Source organism: Electrophorus electricus, chromosome 13 (genome assembly GCF_013358815.1).
Source record: "Electrophorus electricus isolate fEleEle1 chromosome 13, fEleEle1.pri, whole genome shotgun sequence".
Taxonomy (NCBI): domain Eukaryota; kingdom Metazoa; phylum Chordata; class Actinopteri; order Gymnotiformes; family Gymnotidae; genus Electrophorus; species Electrophorus electricus.
The window spans coordinates 17,986,996-18,006,585 of NC_049547.1; the positions used below are offsets into that span (position 1 = coordinate 17,986,996).

Sequence of the window (19,590 nt, forward strand, 5' to 3'; positions counted from 1 at the left end):
AGCGAAATCGAGGTGACATGGCCACTAAAGACTGCGTGAAAGTGGCGGTGCGTGTCCGCCCATTTAATAAGGTCAGTACGCACCACAGTCACTGCATTTAACATTCCTATTCTAAGGCTTTCTAATAGTCTTGTCGATTATAAGTCTAAAGTGCTTTTTCCTGTATGTTGTGTGTTTTTCATATGAACTTGCACATAGACCGCTTACACACTGAGTGAGCCTTTAAAAGCAGCGACAGCGCAGTTCACCCTTTGCTTTGCAAAATTGCCGTGCTGCGTGTTGGTCGTGAGTCACTCCTCTGTTCTAAACCGTCTAGAGGGAGAAGGAAGCGGGAGGAAGATGCATCATCTCCATAAGCGCCAACAACCTCGCCATTCAGGATCCTCGCAACCAGCAGAGTTGGCGCACCTTCACGTTTGACTTTGCCTACTGGTCTCACAGTGGTTTCGTCAGGAACACAGACGGCCTGTTCTTGCCCGAGGAGACGGGCGGGCGCTACGCAGATCAGGTATCGCGCCACATCGTAGTGGCGATAAAACATCACATTTACATATTCTTTTCATTTATTGGGCAGTAAATATGCTGTGCCTTTTTTTTTTTCTCCCCTTGATGATTCAATAATGTACTTCACCCAGTGTCTTGTGATGACACACAGGCAAGTATATTTGAGGGTCTTGGCCAAGGCCTCCTGGAAAACGCCGTGCAGGGCTACAACGCCACTCTGCTGGCCTATGGGCAGACCGGCTCTGGGAAGAGCTACTCCATGGTGGGAAATGGGCCCAACAAGGGTTTGGTACCGACCTTCTGTCACAGGCTGTTCCAGTTCATCAAGAGTCACCAGGACAGCCGACAGTGCCAGGTCTCCTATTCAACCCACGTTTAAATGATGATCATTCACTCAATTATGATATTCTACGTGTGTCTAATTTGTTTCAGTAAGCCTCTGGTTTGTTTGGGTTTTTTTTGGTGGCGGGCGGGGGGTGTTGTGGTTTACTGAACAGTGGTAGAAAAAAAACAACAACTTTGTGCATTTTTCTAACTGTAATTGTTTTTAATATACCTCGATGAAATCTTTCCCTTTTTCAGGTCTTCTTTAGTATGCTAGAAATCTACAATGAACAGGTAAGGCAAACTGTGTTTTATAAGTCTTCTTATTCGTTTACACTAAAAGTGAGAAGAGGTGGCAAACAGCACTCTGTGGGCGTGCGTGGTGGTAAATAATTTGCAGTGATCCGCTTCAGCGCGACCTGCTCTGCTCAGGTTATCGACTTGCTTTCCAAGACGAGTCGTTCTCCTGGCGGCCTGCGCGTGCGGGAGGAGCAGCACAGGGGCTTCTACGTGGAGGGGCTTAGAAAGGTCCCGTGCGAGAGCGCTGTGCAGGTGGAACGGCTGATGGAGCAGGGCACGCGCACGCGCACTACCGCGGCCACGCGCATGAACACCAACAGCAGCCGCTCGCACATGCTCATAATCGTGCAGCTCAAACAGGTGCTGGTGCTCGGACAGCTTTTAGCTGCCTGTGGCAGCAAGATGTCAGAGTTTCTCTTAATTTGCGAGAGGTTTATGAGGATTAGTACAATTTATTTGAATAGAAATAAACAGCAAGATAATTTTTGAGTGCTCCGTTAAGTGTTGCTAGTAAATGTTACCACGTCTCATACTGAGCGTTACTATAACTAGTATTAGATGTAAATTGTAGTTTTCCTGTCCTCTGTGACCACAGATCTTCTCTAAGGAATGCATCACAAAGCAGTCCAATATTAACCTCGTAGACCTGGCAGGCAGTGAGAGGCAGAGGTCATCGGGGTCAGAGGTCGACCGACTGAAAGAAGGCACAGCCATTAATCTCAGTTTAACCACTCTGGGCAATGTTATCAGGTCTGCATAAACACCTGGAGCATATTAACATTTTCCTGTTTAATCCAAGAAAGCCTATGGATCAGTTTTTTTCAAAATCTCCAGATGGATTTTGTCATCTGAGGAGCTTCTTGTGGTTCTGTTTGCTCATTCATTTCTTTTATACTCTTTTTAAAGTGAACTAACATCAAAATGCCCATGTATAATCTAATAAAGATGACAAAATACATTATGGAAACTTCTGAAACCCTCTCTGGTCTGTAATGACAGTTCTGAGTGTTTATGCTGCTTTTGATTTCCTACAGTGCTTTGGCAGACGTGTCTTTGGGGAAGAAAGCGGTACATATTCCCTACAGAGACTCGATCCTGACCAAACTCCTGCAGTCTGCACTGGGCGGAAACAGTCGTACTGTCATGGTGACATTGCTTTGTCTTTTCTGGTTCTTTATCAACTGTGCTAAACCAGTGTTAGAGTAAGAGCTAATGGGAAGTCAGACTATGATGAGCCAAACGTGTTGCTCTTGGCCTTGTGTTCCACTTATCCCTTGTGTTCAGATTGCAACAGTGAGTCCAGCAGATATTTGTTATGAAGAGTCCATCTCCACCCTACGCTATGCAGAGCGGTATGTCCTTCTAACATCTGCTTTTCCTGTTCATTCTATGTTGGGCATGAGAATTTATCCAAAGCATGAACACTTTAATGCAGTCTGGTGTGCTGTAATGTTGGCGTGGTGTCATGATACTGTGTTGTAATGTTGGCGTGCTGTAATGTTCTTTGGTGTGCTGTAAAGGTGGTGTTTTGTAATGTTCTATGGTGTGTTGTAATGTTGTTCTGTTGGCAGCGCCAAGCGCATCCAGAACAAGGCTGTGGTGAACAAGGGCCCCACAGAGCGCCTGGTTAAAGAGCTCAAGGCAGAAAATGCTAGGCTGCTCCTGAGACTGAGCAGACTGGACCAGGAGGGCCGGCAAACAGACCAAGAGACAAGTACTCACCACTGCACATACCTTTTGGAGAGGAAAAAAGGATTTTGCAATTTTAAGTTTTCACATTGCTGAGACTTTGTGCAAATTATCAGATAGACTTTCTTGGTTATTAGTCAAGGTTTTACATTTTTACATCTAAAGTTCTACCCATTTAAAGTTCTGTCTAAAGTTCTATCTATATATTATGTGCAGAGGAACTGCGACGTTTGCTGACTCACAATGAGCTGCAGATCAGAGCAATTCAGACACTGTGGGAGCAGCACTTACAGGAGGCTCTTAAAGACTGGGAGACTCAGTACACTAACATTACACAGGTAGTGCACAATAAACCAATATTACATACTCACTGGAAACACCTGTGATGGAATTTTATATAAAATTCACCTTGTAATGCATGATTGTGATCTGTGGGTCTGTAGATTGTCTGTCTGCTTATGCTGACATTAACTTGTACTAATTATTAATAAAAACACACTGTGACTGTCACGAGCTGGGAACACATGTCCTGATGATAAAATTGCACGCTCTGTTGTGCTCCATTATCTCTCTTTTGCTGTCTCTCTCTTTTTGTCTGCCATTGTGCTGGTAGGAGAGGAGGATGGTGCAGATGTACCCGTACATGCTGAACGTTAACGAAGACGCTCAGCTCTCTGGGGTCATCAAACTTTTCATTCAGGAGGGTCAGTGGTTTTGCTCGGCTCTCACAATAACTCAGCATTTTTGCGTCTTTAATCTGTATGTAATAATTGTTTGATTACTGATGATGATTTGTTTTCCTGACTATGTACAACACTTCGTTCAACCACTGTTGTTTTAAATGTGCTTTAGAAATAAAATAATGGGTATACTAACTTACCCATTTTTCTTAAATTTAAGGTAACTGGGATGTTGGTCTGGAAGACAGTTCACCCAAATCCATACCACTCAGGGGATTGGGGTATGGTTTGCCCATTTAAGTAACTGACATTGCTTAATACATACACTGAGGTGCACAAGTCATGGGATAGCAGTATGTAAATAATGAAGTATTTTATGAAGTGGCATTACCTTAGGGTTGAGAAGGTACGACTTGGGAATGCCCACACCTGTATAAATTGTGAGGTGTTATTTTGTGAGTGAGATTGAATCCACACCTATATCAAGTGTGAGATTTTGTTTTGTGATTGAGAATGGTCACTGGCCTGCATGCTCATGGCAAGGCGGCGTAAATTATCGGATTTCAAACAAGACAAGCTAGTGGGTGCCAGACGGATGGCACATTCCATTGTTTCAGAAATTGTGTGGGCATTTAACATTCCTCAATCCATAGTGTCACTTGTGTACAAGGAATACATCATAGAAGGCATTACCACTCACAGAAGACCATCTATGGGTGCAATGACCATCTATGGGTGCTTACTGATCATGATTGGCAGCATCTGGCTAAAATTGTCCCTGCAAAGAGACAAGTGGCAGATATTACATACACATTCAATGCAGGAGGCTCCACATGCATATACCATAGGTCAGTGCAATGTTGTTTAGCTTCCATGGGATATGGGAGCAGACTAATCAAATTTATTTATATAGAGCATTTTACAACGGATGTTGTCACAAAGCAGCTTTACAAATGTCCAAGTCCAAGCTCCCAGTGAGCAAGCCAAGGGCTAGAGTGGCAAGGAAAAGCTCCCTAGAGCATGAGGAAGAAACTTTGAGAGGAACCAAGACTCAACAGGGGGGCTCATCCTCCTCTGGCCGACAACAATCACAATAGTAACAATTTTAAGAGAAAAATAAATAATAATAAAATGAAAAAATAAGCAATTAATGTCTAGTCTGGTTTTCTAGAGGTCCTAGTCTAGTCCCAATGGTGTGTATTTGTCTGAAACCCATCCTGCAAGAGAACATTCATCAAGGGCAATGGAAAAATAGTTGGCTGGGGTGGAGGTGTGGTGGGCTACAACAGGGGGCATCAGGGGGTGGTGGGAGTAGCCATGGCAGCTGATATGGGTTGAGGCTGCGTAACATCATGACATCAGGGGTAGGTGTACCTCAGCAGAAAGAGAACAGATTATTAGGCATGTCCAGTTACGAGGGTGTGTAACTATAATGTGCAAAGATGGACTCAGACAGATCTAGCTAAAGGATAGAGCCAGAAGGAACCACAGGTATGAGGGCACCCTGGAACATCAGCACTCCGCCGCTCTCAGTCAACAAACTTGAGTGACAAAAGAGAGGTGAAGAGACTGCATCATAACATCCCGGTTTACCATAACTCCAATGTCCATGGACCCCCAGATCTACACCTTTACCTAAGATTGGATGTAGTAAATAATATGCTTGACTGTACAGAGGTTTTCAGCCTAGCCTTAAATATTGAGTCTCTGTCTCAGTCTAGAATATTTATAGGAAGGTTATTCCATAGTGTGGGCGCTTTACAGGAAAAAGCTCTGCCCCCTGCGGTAGATTTTCTTATTCTTGGTACTAATAAAGAGCCTGCACCTTTTGAGCTAAGCAGGCGTGGTGGATCATAATGCACTAGGAGTTCTATAAAGTATTGTGGGCCAAGACCATTCAGTGCTTTTTAAGTCATTAGAAGTATTTTATAATCAATGCGAAATTTTACTGGGAGCCAATGTAAAGTAGCTAGGATAGGAGTGATGTGATGTGATCAATGGTTAATGCCTCGTGTCATAAATAACTGCAGTACCGCCTCCATGGCCAGTTAAGACGAGGGTGGTGTAGCCAGAAGAACTTGCTTCGTTTAAAGCTGTGTACTTGAGTGCTTTAGATGTTAGATGTTTTTCTTTGTTTTCTGTATTTCTACTTAGCTCTGGGAACAGACAAAGTGTCAATATAATGAACCTCGGGTGCCGTCACGTAGCTACCAGGTGATGGTTGGTTTAGCCTCTTTGTCTGCAGCCTGGCCCCTGTTCTGGTAGGATGGATACCATCCTGCCCTAAAAGGCCAGGCTTGCCCTCAGCTGTGGTCTAATTATGTATAAATCCCACATTATTTTGTGAGCACCACGTGGACATCCAGCAGTTCCACGCAGATAACTGGCTGTGCGTTATATCACCCTGCTGCATTGTGACGGGACCAGAGCATACTACAGCATCAGACATTGCGTTCACTTATTTATACACCTTTTCAGTATTATTTTTACTAATCTCTTAGCTCCTATGTGAATAACTTATCTTAGAGAATCTATGCTTGCTTAAGACTTTAAGACCCTAAGACCCCGGGTATACAGCTAACTACAGCAGCTGGTGTCCCTAAAGGCCTAGCTAATTCCACGTGTTGAAAAATAGAGTGCTCTACAACCAGAGCTCTTTCAACAGGCTTCTCAGTGGGTGCCTATATGAGTGGTGCAAACTTTTTGGACACACGAATTAGGGATGTGTAGTTCTCCCATGGGCAAGCCGAAGCTTGGCTATTTCACCGTAACGTCACCCATTTCCCCGCTGCGAGGGCTGTTTTGGCAGAGTTCAGGGCTTGCTAACTTCCCATAAGGCATGCAGAGCTTGTACTTCTGGTTCCTCAATAGGTATAACACACTCTAAGGTCGGGATGTGCACTTCTAATGATAAAATCTTCTCCATCAGACTAGCAATTAATCTACATTTCTCACAAATAAAACTATTGCTAACGGCGGATGAAGAATAGCTAAAAATGTTGCAGTCAGTGCATTGAAGGAGAATGGAAGCGGCCATGATCAAAAAGCAAAATGTTACTTACATTTTTAGTAGTTTTTTGGATGTAGTTTTGTTGTAGTTTTCAATGTCTGGTTGAAGTTGCCAGTTTACAGTTAGAATGTTCTTAAGTCCAAGGAAAAAACTGATAAACAGCTAGAGAGCAGTAAGGGCTAGTATGCTGAAAACAGGAAGCAGCATCACTTCCAAAAACCTCCAAAAGCATTACTTCCAAAAACAGGAAAGATATCCTCTAATATCCACCAGAGTGCCTCTGTCAACACCACAGACAGCACCTCAGCTAGGCTTGTGATGTTGCTGGACCCTAGAGGAGTGGCAACATGTTGTGTTCCCAGGGCATGGGTTGGGTTGAAAAGTGCCCACTACGTTTCACTGCTTGGTGACCATTTGCAGCCCTTCAAAGACTTCATGTACCCCAACAACAATTGGATATTCCAGCAGGATAATGCCCTTTGCCATTGGGCCCAGGTTGTCCAGAAATGGTTCGAGAAGCATCCTGGAGCGTTCCAATAAATAGTGTGGCCTGTACATTCACCTGACAGGAGCCTAATATGTGATTGATATGAAGTTATGGGATGTGGTTCAGAGTTCCTTTCGTACCCAAGATTGTGAATCTCCAAATACCATGGCGCTATGGGTGGCTGTCCAGACAGCCATGGCTCAACATCCCTTCAGATGTCAACTTTCCACTTGTGGAATTGATGCCACGTTGAGCTGATGTGCTATATCAGGCTACAGTGGGGCCTACACAATACTAGTTCCTGTCCCGTGACTTTTGGCACATCAGTGTATTTAGGAATATTCTCCACTTTATATGGTACTTATACTGGAGCTAGAAGTTACAGAGATTTCTTAAATGTGTGAATTTGTTGTCAGTTTAGTTAGTATAAGCTGTGTTTGTGTGTTGTTTCTCTACAGTATTCAGAAGAGACATGCCATATTTTCCAATCAGCAGCACAGAGTGACAGTTACTCCAGTGTCCGGGTCAAAGGTCACTGTCAACGGCATACCCATAACTCAGAAAACAGAACTGCAGCATCTGGTGTGTCCCAAATGTCAGCCCATTTTCCCTTCTGGCTTTTCCAGTTAAACATTTCAAATGAGTTCTTACTGGCTTTTTAATTTTTAAATTCCATCATTTAGACTAGGGTTCTGTAAGATGTCATATAGGCATTACGTGATATCTGAGATGGTGGCCATCGTCACCTGGTTTTAGATTAGTTGAATTGGTAGGACAGTTGTGGCTTTGTTCACTGTCTGGGAAGGACCGGCTCATCCTGGGCTCCAACAACACCTACCTGTTTATCGGCTTCCCCACGGACCGGGCCACAGATGACTGGAGTCGCTTCGACTATGACTACTTCCAGTCTGAATTGGCAGCTGCTGAAGGCATCCATCTTCACTCATTGTGTGCTAAGCAGGACCAAAGTATGTGTGTGTGTGCAAGTGTATTTGTTTATGAAGCGTAAAATGTACTAATGGAAATGTGACATATATTGAGGGGAATATGAGTATTCCCTCACTCCAGGATTGCCTAGATTAAAGGTGTGATTGTGTTATTGTAGGACCTGTCCAGTCCAACCCCAGTCTTCTGGCGGCCTTCTATGATTACATCAGGCTGATGCCCATGGTAGCCGAGGCGAACCAAATGAGTCAGGAACTCAACAAGGTGACTGGCTTTAAAGCAATTTTCCCATTCCCAGTACCCATTGGGTATTTCACTCAGTCAGCATTGTGAAATTCTGCAGTTTTTGTTGCTCTGGTATTATTTGAGTCTTCGATTTTAGGGGGTGGAATTTAATCTGGAAATTAAGAACCTCGCGATGTCTGATTCGAAGGGGCATGACCTGGAGAAGGAGATTGCGGTCAGGGTGACGTGTGTGGAGAGGAAACAGGTGATCCAAGCATTCAGTTTATCTGTTGTAATGTAACCAACTTGGCCAAAGCAGCATGCAAGCACTGAAACACCTAAATTAATCATGAATTATGTGGTTGAGTGAGAGCTCTGTTAAAGAAATAAACATGTACATCAAGGGCTTATTTTGAAGGGAAAAAATAAAGAAATATTTATTCTGGATATTTTATTTAAAACAGAATATGAATGAGTTATAAAACCAAGAGTGTAGTGCCACTCCACTGTTGTGCTCACTTCATTGGCTTCCAGTAGTTGCGCACATCAGATTTAAAACCTTGATGCTTGCCTACAAAGCCAAGAAATGGACCACAACCTACAAACATGATGTCAATGGTCAAAGCTCAATCCATACCTCAAGTACTTAGAACCTCAAGTACAGCTCGGCTGGAAATACTATGCTTCAAGTCTCATGGGAGACAAGCCTCAAGACTATTCTCTGCCCTTGCTGCTAGATGGTGGAACAACTTCTGTTTGCTGTCCGGACAACTTGGTCTCTTGCAGGTCTTCAAACGCAGACTGAAGACCCATCTCTTTGTGTAATATTTAAATGACCACTGATCCTGCTCCTTCGTTGACTAACTAAAACTTTAGTACTTATTGTAGGGTATTGTTTATTGCACTGATGTTGACTGATCCTAGGTTGACTAACTCTAGTACTTATTGTTAATTGCACTGATTGTTGCCTGAAATAGAGCTTATGTAGTTTGCACTTCTAGGCATCAGCACTGATCCCTGTATTTCAACAGTATTCTAGATCATTGGTATCTTAGACTGTAACCTACTGTACTGACAAGGATGTATTCTATGAGTAAATGACAAAGCACTTTTGTAAGTTGCTCTGGATAAGAGCGCCTGCTAAATGCTGTAAATGTCATGTAAATGTAAGAGTGTAGTGCTACTCTCCATTAACCAAGAGTATAGTGCCCCTATGAAGCAAACTGCAAAGTAAAAAGTCTGCCATGATTTTGTATCAGCCAGTGAATTACACTAATGTTATAGGCTTGTGCTAATTGGCAAATCCACATGGTTGAAACAAAGTCCTGGAGATAGATTTTACTTTCTGAACTGGATCAGTAACACCTCAGAACTGTTTGTTCACTGCCAGAGGCCTCCATCCTGTTTTTGAGATGAAAGGTAAAGAGTAGAAGTCAGTTTAAAGGAGATGAGAGTTAAGAGAAAGTGTTGTGTTGTCTAAGCATGTAGTGTTTTTCCCCCACAAACCTCTTTTTAACCATTCACACACAAATTCTGCTTGTAGGTATGGATGTGGTCCAAGGCCAAGTTCATCAACCGCAAGTTTCTAATGGAGGAGCTGTACCAGCAGCAAGCGGAGGTTGGCGAAGGGGCGGACATGCCTCCTCTGTCCAGAGAGAAAGACCCTTTCTGGGATCCGCTGGAGCCCCTGCACCTGGGTAGTGCCCACCTTTGGCTCCAATCCCTGCCTTTCCACATTCCTGTGGAGGAACAGGTAGAAGTGGTGGGGTCAGAGGGCACAGAGGAGGCCATGCTGCAGATACAGCTGGTGCCCTGCCACCCAACAGGATTGTGGGTAACATTACTCTTATCTCCCATAGTGTAGTGAGATAAGGAATGTGCCATTTATATTCACACATGTAAATGCATCAGGTTAAGAGAAAGATGTGAGCAATAATAATACGAACATAAAAAGCTGTTTTTCTCTCAAGAATGTTGGATTCTGTCAGTGTTGAACTATCATGCAGATCTTCTAGCTAAATACATATTATTGAGTTTCTATTAGTTATTAGATATTAGTGTCTGAAATGTTCAGTTATATTCTCCACAGCTCTGAGGCCTGCCCTTGGGGTTGATAATGAAGTAAAATGAAAGTGTGTCTCATGCTGAGTTTCATGCTATTTTGCTATTATGTGTTTGTGTGTTTGTGTGTATGTGTGTGTGCGTTCAGGCCACTGGGTGAGGATGATATCCTGATCGATCCCACTGAGCTTCTGGGCAAACGTCTGGACTTCCAGTTGGTTATGGACCGGTGCTGTGGTCTGCGCTGGCTCAGAGAAGCCCGTAACCGCGGTGTGCAGATTGGGTCAGTACCTGTTGAAAAGTACCAGGGATATACATAGTGGGCTTGTGGCTGCTTGCTTAAACTTGAAATTCAAATTATAATAGGTGCCAGAGTACACATTACTAGCTTTGCCCAGTCCAACATTCTTCTGGAAACTGGGCTTACAGTTTGTTTGATCAGAACAAAGATTTCTGTATGTTGGAGTGGCAACAATGTTTCTCGGGCTGTGTCTAAACACTGCCAGGTATCTGGCAAATCTTTATATAAAGAATTTACAGTTCTTCCGGTTATCCCTGTAAGTGGCCAATAATGAACACACCCTTTCAAGAATACCAGCAAACAAGAATTTTTGGTGTCCTTCTGAGGGAGTGTCCACTAAGGATGCCTGCCATTGCAAAACTTGTATGCAACCACCACAAACAAATGATTGATCCCTTTAAAACCAATAAAAACTAACCAATTGTTCCCTGTACAATGAAAGCAAATGAGCTGATTGTTCCCTGTACAACCAATACAAGTGAACCAATTGTTGAGTGAGTTCTGAACGGCTGTTGGTAGGTTCCAGATGTTCGACTGCCCGCAGCCCCTGTACACGCCTGCCATGTGGCACAATGCGAACCCGCTGCTGCAGCACAGGGTGCAGTTCACAGCTTTGAACACATCCCCTGCACTGCTGAACTACCTGCAGAACAGCGCCCTCGTGCTACAGCTCTGGGGACTGCAGGGTGAGCACACATTTCCAAAGCATCAGTCCTCTGTCTTGGCTTTTGGATTGGATGGAAGTCTAGATATTTCTTTGTTTTTTTTTCAGGGATAAAAAAGATGATCTAGAGGTCAAATTTGATTAGGATGACTTGTGTGTAGGAAATACTGATGTGTAGTTTCTCTGAATTCTTTGCATTTTTAGGTGTTGTTTTAATTTTTAACTTTGTGTGTAGAGGGATGCTCAGATATAGTGATCTGCTTGAATGGTGTGATGGTGACTCCAGAAGACAGTATCATCATAGATACAGCTGCCATTTCAGAAAACATGGTCAGTAGAACATGGAAGTTATTGTTAAATTTACATTGCACTGTTACTAGTTAAAACTACCCTTTGTCCTGTTTTTTGCAACATTCACTCCTTATTCAAGTGAATTATACGTCCTCAGAAAACTGTAAATGATGTAAAGTCTTGACTGTAAATGAGTCAAATAAAAAGGTGCACAGGATCTGCACATGGGTGAACTCAGTCTTGTTTTTCATCATGCTGTCTCTGTGTTTGTGTTTAGGCAGTGGACAGTGCAGGCTCAGAGCTGAACCCATCTCTGCAAGCTCTCCAAGAGGACCTGGAGCAGCTGAAGAGCTCTAACGTGGCACTCAGGAAGGAGAACAGAGCTCTACGGGAGCAGCTGGGTGCGTCCGGCCTCAGTGGTGCACTCAGCCTGCTGTCTGCCCGCGGTACGCAGCTGTGAAAGTGTGAAGCTTCTACAGCTCACCCATCTGCACCTGCCAGCTGAGATTCCAGCACATTCTGAGAAATCGCTCATGTAGAGTCGCTTCTTGGCCTTTCCATCCTAATGAACTACAGCTATATGGCTGGATTGTGCCTGCCTCTGGAGAAGTGGTGTAACACTGAGGCACTGTGTGAACACTTCTCTATTATGTCCTGGTTGCAGGTGTGGATAGTGGGCGTGGCTGTCGGGAGAGGAGGAGCAGTCTCCGGACCAGCTGCGATGCCCAGTTGGCTCGGGCACTGAAGGTCTTCTACCACAGTATGACGTCTGTCAGGGGTCAACTGCTGAGGCTACAAAGGCACAGACCCAGTGTAAGTAGACAGGATGTTACCCTCTACCATTACAACATTCAGGCCTCATCAAACCTATCATCTTTTTTCAAAAACCATGCTTCAAAGTCTTGTAGAGCAGGGAAATGGTTCGTTAGAAATTGACCTGAGAACTGTAACACGTCTTATTAAGGTATCCCTTCGGAGGCAGGCAGTGTCTTTTGTTAACTTTTACGTTTTGTGTCGGGGGTGTTCCAGGAGGACGCAGACCTGCTTGGTCTGCGGCTGTTTGTCGACGAACATGCTCATCTGCTTAAGGATTTTGGGGAACAGCTGGAGCAGTGTGTGAGTGTGCTGAAACAGGAAGTGGCAACCATCGTGCGCAGGAAAAGAGACAAGTCTGGAGGCTGGTCCTGATCTAGGATTGTTCTCCTTGTGTCTGGTCCCAGTTTGGAGACTTTTCCCCTACAGGTTCCATTAAGGTTTACATGACACCCAGACATCCGTTAAGTTGCTTTGAGATGCTGCTACATAAATCACTAAATAAATAAATCTGACTTGACTTGCTGCTTGAGCGAAGGCACTTGAAACGAACTTTTTTCTTTTTTTTTAAGCCTAGCTCAGTAGAGATGCTAAGATTTATCTATTTAGACTTACCTCCTAAACTAGCTTCCACTTCTTTGTATCCTTAGTTCATTGTGTCACGAATATTGAAATGGGGGGGAAAAATGGATTTTCACAAAGTGCACTTCCAGTAGATGTGGCTATGTTTTATTCAGATCTGAAACAAACAGCAGCAGCAGGCAGATGGAGCAGGAAAGCTTATAGGCACAGTACACACAGCCTTGTGGATCCTTGTCCTTCGAGGGCAGAGGTCATCACCATAGCATGCACTGAGCTGATCCTTGGAATTCCTCTACCTTCATGACTGTACAAGTTAGTTATTACATCTATAACAGTGATTCTGAAACCTAGATCTCTTCCTGTTTTTTGGTCACATCCTACCTAATAAATGCTTATCAAAAAAAGTCTTTATAAGACTTGGAACCTTGTTCTAGAAAGTGTGTTTTATTCACGTTTAATCAATCACTCTATTCTGTGGCTGTTAGCCCAAGTGTGTTACTTTTGCACTATCATCTCAAACCCCCCCCTGCAAAAAAAACCTAAAAAGCTGCAGAAGTCAAATGATGTAGAGTACAGGAGATAAACAGCTTGCAAATGCCATTCTACAGGTTAGACAAGCATCAACACTAAACTGCAAAACAGAAACCGTGGATTAAAGATCTGGATACACTGAAGAGCAACCTCTACTCATGTGAATTTGGCTTTGACAAGAATGTCTCAAATCTGGAAGGACATTCCGAGACAAACTTTCTTCATGTTTCCTATTATCAGGACAACCAGAAAGAAGTATTTAGAAAGGAATGAAGCATGTTGCTGTTTTTTTTCCGCATTTCTTTAGGGTATCCAGGTCTTTAGTGAGCTTTAACTAATTATTTTTCTCCCTACATCAGAGTAAATGGAGATGTGCTGGGACCAGGCCAGACCAAGTTCTGCTTCTAACTGACTTCGAGCACAGAGAACTGGATGCCATGATTGTTGAGGCGGTCGATGATGGTGGTGTTGGCGAAAGCAGCTCCAGGAGTGTAGACTCCGCCCCTGCAGAGTTTAAACAAATATTAAAGCCTCTGAAAAGTGTGGCAAATTTAATTCTGCAACAAAATCCCTTCCTCCCATTTCTCCCATCACTAACTGAGCAGGAGATACGACTGCACAGCGTTCTAATCTCACTCACTTTTTAGGCAGGGAATTGGGCTCATTCAGCATGGTAATGGCTGCCTGCACCATGGCTATCGGAGTGGCAACGTAACCAGGCTCTGTAGCATAGCAGCACACAAGAAAACAGCAATAAGTACCATCCTGTTAACATCTTAGAAAGCAGTGGGTGGGACACAAAGATGTGATCATTAAAGGTGAAAACACTGTTACACAGAGGTTCGTTACAGTACCTGGGCCCTGGACGAGAGTGCGGATCTTGGCATTTGGCTTGCCCTGCGATGGGTCCTGGCCCTCAGTGTAGCCCTCTCCAAAGAAGGCAAACCTGAAAGACGAGCCCTCCAGCTGCACAAGCACCACCAAATGTTAGTATTCCAACATGGCCGTCCGGTAGAGACGTGAGCTTTCTAACACTGCAGTCCATGGAAGAACATGTTGCTTGCGACTCAAGCGCTAAGAAAATGCAGCCCAAGTTGAAAGATTTTTTACAGTATCAAAGTATTTGATACGTAATAGTGTAGCTAAAAAGTGATCGGATGTGTAGTTGACAACAGTGAGTCATACCTATTCATTATACTGTTTTTCTAATTGATAATGGTGCATCATACCTGCTTTCTAGTTGGACCCTCCTTGGAGAAGAAGCCGAAAGAGAAGAACTCTGGAAACTACACACCAAAATAACATTGTTTTCACATTAAACTACAAGACAGAACTGCAAAGGTAAAACCATATGCATCAATGTATGACCATACCAATACGACCACACAGGTTGCTCAAGAATACAAAAGCGTCTTACCTTAATTAGAAGGTTTCTGCCAAAGCTGAACTTCACAAGGAACCAGAACATCATTCCAGCAAAGAGGAGTTTAATGACCGAGGTGATTCCTCCTATCCCAGCGTAAGCACCATACTGCACCTGATGACCGAAACACTGGCTTCACACTCGAGAGCATTTCCATTCACTCCAAAACAAGGCTTCTGCTTAGTTCATCTCAATATGCCAACATGACTAGGGGAAGCTAGCATCAGCCAGTCAGCACATCTTTTCATGTGTGTGTCCTCCCTTTGTTTTTTGTACATTATTAGCAGCATTAGCATATGAGCTGTTTTACTGGACATCATTAATGGGTGGTTGGTGTGACTAACTGGAGTCTTGTTGTGCTCTTCAGCAAGGAAACGCTGGGTCCTCTTAACCACAGAGGGATCTGCACCCATGAAGGGAACAGAGTATTGCTGGATCTCATCACTAAAGAACAGGGCGCTCCTACAGAAACACACAAAATTGTGGTTTTGCTTTTTAAATAGTGGTGTTCAGCCTGGATTGTACCTCAAGGGGTTCTGAGATATCTGAAGGGATCTTGAAGCTTTTTGATAGTAATTAATATAAAACACAAAGATTAACAATTTGTTGACCCATACAGGGCAGAAATACCCCTTAACTGTCTTTGCATTTCAGAGTTCTTCCCAAATGGGCACAAAAACACTATGAATAAGTAATTAATAAAACCTGCTAAGCACACCTTCTTTTAATTTTGGCTCCAACCACAGGTAGAGGCTTGTGATCAAACTTCTTCCTCAGGCTCCTCAGTTTTCCACTGTCTGCAAAGCCATAGATGGCCGACTGCCAGGTGCCATCGTGGATACAGCCGCCCTGTGGGCAAATCCAAACACACAGCAATTGAGCTGATTCATGGTACGGCCCGCTCTAGAAGAAAATCACAAGATCATTTTGCACCAACCTCAGGCCCTGTACTCGCTGTCAGAAAGCTCTCCACAGCCGTAAGAGTGCCTAGAAACATACACAAAAATAGAGTTTAAAACTATAGGTTGATGTATCATCATATCTTGAAAAGAATTAAATACATGAAGCAATGCGGACCCGCTCTTTTAAATAAAACCACATCACACTGTTAACATCCAGAAAACCTTTACCATAGAGTCTCACAATAAGGAATATGATTCCTTAATATTACCCAGAAAGAGACATAACCATGGAAATACAGACTAACAGCATGTTAGCATCTGCAAAACTAGGCCTGAGATCCTTTAAACTAGGCCTGAGACACACCTTTAAACTGGTCCCTGGTGTAGAGAACACCCAGGTCAGCAGGTATGGAGTCAAAACCACAGCTTCCTACAATGTATACCCCTTTGTCTGCTGCCTGGCTGTGGTAGTTTAGCTGCATGCCCTCCAGAAACTGTACAAACACACGAACACACAGCCGCCCCTTAGAGCGTCAACTCTGTACTCAATACTTTCAAAATGACGACACTGATATTACTGTAGAAAAATCAGAGTATTTAATGTTTTACTTAGTTACAAATAAGCTTTTAATTTGAAATGATGTTAAATATGCACATTACATGGCAGACGATGACTGACTGGACCAAAGGAAGTTCGGGTGCTGAAATACCTGCGGTTCTCCACAAATGTCTATACAGTGGGCACCATTCTCCACACACGCCTTCACCACTGCCTCTCCATAGAATCTGTACTGGAATGACATGACATACCTCAGAGTAGGCAGCACATTGGGATCATTATAGTTTAGATAGGCAAGTGACTAGTTTCATACACATACTATGTGGAACCCCTTTCTAAATGTGTCACATGCACATTTATCTAACCACATGTTTTGGTTCACATTTCGCTCATGTTGGGATGCTGGTGTTTTTTGTACCAGGACCATGGCAGGACAGGCTGGATCAACGTACAAATGCCATGACCCGAGATGATGACAACGCAGACGGCGTGGTAATACATTATATACATCTCTGCCTGAGGCTGCAAAGCCTGGGGTGCAGAGCTGCTATTAGCGTTTGGTTAAGGATGCACTAATCACGTACAGGATTCTCCATTCATGAGAACACCCATATAATTTAACACAACCTCCAAAGTCATCCGAGGCCCACAATCAAATGCATTGTGTTAGCTACTTACTGGTCCCACACAGTTGAGAACAATTACACCCTGTTTACACATGGCCGCTAAAGAGTCTGGTTCTCCTACATCAGCCACGATGATATCCACCTCTGACTTCAACTCTGGCTTACCTGGAAACAGGCCACAATCAGTGTGTCACAAAATAAAGTACATTTTATTAAGCCTGCAGTCCTGAAAATAAAATGAACAAGATTAGGTAAGCATTTTTCCATTTCAATTCCCAGATTAAATGCAAGTAATAATACCACTGAATGTTACAGCAATACCAACAATGAAGCATATCCAATATGCTATTTCATGCATGCAAGAATATGCTGGTTAACAAGCCATAGTCCATCAGTGTCCTTTCAGCTCACCAAAGGGGCTTTAGATGACTAAAATAAGCCACAAGAACAACTGTTCCATCCATCATTATAGAACATCCACAACAAGCCAAGAAAAGAGATAAGCTTGAATGTGTCACTGGAATATTATTTTCCATCAGCTGTTCAGGATAACACAACAGCCCTTTAGAGATCACTGTGGCCAAAGACCAAGACATTGTTCGCTTCAATAAAACTTCATATATGGTAGATAAAATCAAGGGTAAGCATATTTTCTATGTAAATGCTAAGTACTGATCAAGTAGAACAGACTAGAGTCAAGGTCTGAGTGGTTCATACGACTGGGACAAAGTCAAGTCCCATCAATAATGATAAGTCACCACTGCTGTCCTGAAATGACCCCATAACTGTCTGTTAACGCAAGTTGTGACGGCTCCAATAATTCGACGAAGAGGAAACCATTCCAGTGCTAAACTGCGATAGTTATTGTTCTGTCCAAGGTTTATTTAGACGGGTTTACATGACAAAAAAAGGCTGCTCAGTGAACAACTGTTTTTTAAAGACTTTTGAGCAAGATAGTTACTAGCTATGGTTGCATTTGTGAAAGCTGTGATGATTAGTTAGCTAGCTACTTAGCTAGCGTTAGGTAGGCCTCCCGGTAACTAACGACTCCCCTCACGTATTATCCAGGAAAAAAAAAATGTATATAAAGAATAAAATATATAACATATATTTTAGATTAGAGACAATACCCACGGAGGAACGGGGCCTACCTAAAGCTTCAGACGCCTGCTCCAGAACTTTGTCCAGCTTGGCTCTGCTCCTCCCAGCCAAGGCCCATCTCACAGCTCCTCTCGGACCCTCGGCAGAGGTGCGGGCTACCTCCTCGACCACAAACTGTCCAGTAAAACCAGACGCCCCAAAGATAATTATATGATACGGTCTGGCTGCAGATGAAGTCAACGCCATGGCGGAGCACCGAGTAACAGCGCGATCAGAGGACACTGCTGTTAAGACGCGCGCGCCTGTTCCGCGTGCGCGCGGGCAGTGGGCGGGGTCACGAGAGTCAACTCTCCTAAGCTTTACGCGCACGTTCCTCCCCTTCAAAATAGCAGGAGAAAACTGCACGTACAGCAGTAACGAGTTACTAAAACAATGTTAACATATAATGAATTCTAAAAAGTGTCATAATAATAGTTTTGGTCATTAGATAAGGTAATTAGGTAAAAACAGTACAAAAGCTGTACAGTGATCTTTTTACTGGGAGGGCATCTGGGTTAGTAAAAACTAAACAAACAAAAAACACAAATAAATGAAGATTATTAAGAGCATAGAGGGAACTAATGCTATTCATACACTAGAAGCTTTTGAAAGGTATATGCCTATCATTATGATATTATAATACCACATATGATAATACATATAAGTGAATATTTCATTGTAAAAATAAGATAGTATTTATGAAGCTATATTTATGAAATTGGATAAGGTGGTCTTTAAATAAACATTTTGGTGACTAAAACTTTGAAAAATAGGTTTTGCACATTTCTAGAAATAAAATGTAATAGTAGTACTTATTTTACAGTTAAATAACTGCACACTCATAAAAAACAGAAACCTAAAGGTAGAAGAAGTTAGCAAAAGAAAAGTACAAGGTTAGGCCAACCATTTGTAAAGTTCAGTATCACAATAACAAAAGCAACCACAACAACAATAGCAATCATCCAAAAGCAAATAATCGTAAATGATAAACAATCAAAATCAGCAACAACCCACAGCATTCTAGCTCCATTCATTTTTATTTGCGAGCTGTACAAAAGTATTGTTTATTGACTGGGCACGGTCACGGTCATGGTTATCTCTCACAAAAGTCACAGCATGTCTGGAAATAAATAAATCAGGTCTTCTAACTCATAACTGACTATCTACACCTTAGATATCACTACTAGTCTAATGATTTGTTATTCCTCCTTAAATAAAGGGTTAATGGTTAATGGTTAAGGTGATGGTTCTGAGAAGTACCTGAAACCCGCTACATTATTGATATTGATATTAACCTTCAAAAGTATCTATATGTGTTCACAATGAGTTAAATGCAGCATTTTAAGTGCAAAGATGTTAAGACAAATTATGAGTGCAGAAAAGAGTTACCCCAAGTACTTTCTGAAAAGGTGAGTTTACAGATCCTGGAGGAAGGCAAAAGTAATGTTCATTCTCTTGATCCTAGCTCAAAATTATTGTAATAGTATATACTTTGGATCAGTCTATGTTTCTTCCATAAGTTTCACAACCATA

General features: G+C 42.8%; 2 protein-coding genes across 2 annotated transcripts; one reads left to right on the forward strand and one right to left on the reverse strand.

Annotated features, from left to right (window-relative positions):
* Window positions 1–17: 17 nt before the first annotated feature.
* kif28 (kinesin family member 28) lies at window positions 18–13,490 on the forward strand. Its single transcript, XM_026999914.2, has 23 exons — window positions 18–71; window positions 317–508; window positions 656–859; window positions 1,087–1,122; window positions 1,261–1,488; window positions 1,724–1,878; window positions 2,163–2,274; window positions 2,413–2,480; window positions 2,700–2,842; window positions 3,034–3,155; window positions 3,431–3,521; window positions 3,718–3,778; window positions 7,453–7,576; window positions 7,800–7,962; window positions 8,100–8,203; window positions 8,322–8,429; window positions 9,708–9,994; window positions 10,374–10,508; window positions 11,046–11,212; window positions 11,426–11,520; window positions 11,759–11,927; window positions 12,146–12,294; window positions 12,511–13,490. The coding sequence occupies exons 1-23, from the start codon at window positions 18–20 to the stop codon at window positions 12,667–12,669; spliced, it is 3,126 nt and encodes a 1,041-aa protein (XP_026855715.2). The 3' UTR covers window positions 12,670–13,490.
* Window positions 13,008–18,340, reverse strand: sccpdha.1 (saccharopine dehydrogenase a, tandem duplicate 1). Its single transcript, XM_026999915.2, has 12 exons — window positions 18,069–18,340; window positions 16,970–17,082; window positions 16,443–16,523; window positions 16,097–16,226; window positions 15,768–15,817; window positions 15,549–15,679; window positions 15,175–15,292; window positions 14,825–14,944; window positions 14,637–14,693; window positions 14,262–14,373; window positions 14,048–14,129; window positions 13,008–13,911 (listed from the first exon to the last, which is right to left on the reverse strand). The coding sequence occupies exons 1-12, from the start codon at window positions 18,262–18,264 to the stop codon at window positions 13,812–13,814; spliced, it is 1,290 nt and encodes a 429-aa protein (XP_026855716.1). The 5' UTR covers window positions 18,265–18,340; the 3' UTR covers window positions 13,008–13,811.
* Window positions 18,341–19,590: the final 1,250 nt, after the last annotated feature.

Excerpts from the sequence above, each read along its gene's own strand:
- kif28 (XM_026999914.2), top strand. The coding sequence starts at position 18 with ATGGCCACTAAAGACTGCGTGAAAGTGGCGGTGCGTGTCCGCCCATTT. Across the intron at positions 860-1,086 it reads AGGACAGCCGACAGTGCCAG|GTCTTCTTTAGTATGCTAGA; the intron begins GTCTCCTATTCA and ends TCCCTTTTTCAG. Across the intron at positions 3,522-3,717 it reads CAAACTTTTCATTCAGGAGG|GTAACTGGGATGTTGGTCTG; the intron begins GTCAGTGGTTTT and ends CTTAAATTTAAG.
- sccpdha.1 (XM_026999915.2), bottom strand. The coding sequence starts at position 18,264 with ATGGCGTTGACTTCATCTGCAGCCAGACCGTATCATATAATTATCTTT. Across the intron at positions 14,945-15,174 it reads AAGAGCACAACAAGACTCCA|GTGCAGTATGGTGCTTACGC; the intron begins GTTAGTCACACC and ends TTCGGTCATCAG. Across the intron at positions 14,130-14,261 it reads CACTCTCGTCCAGGGCCCAG|AGCCTGGTTACGTTGCCACT; the intron begins GTACTGTAACGA and ends GCTATGCTACAG.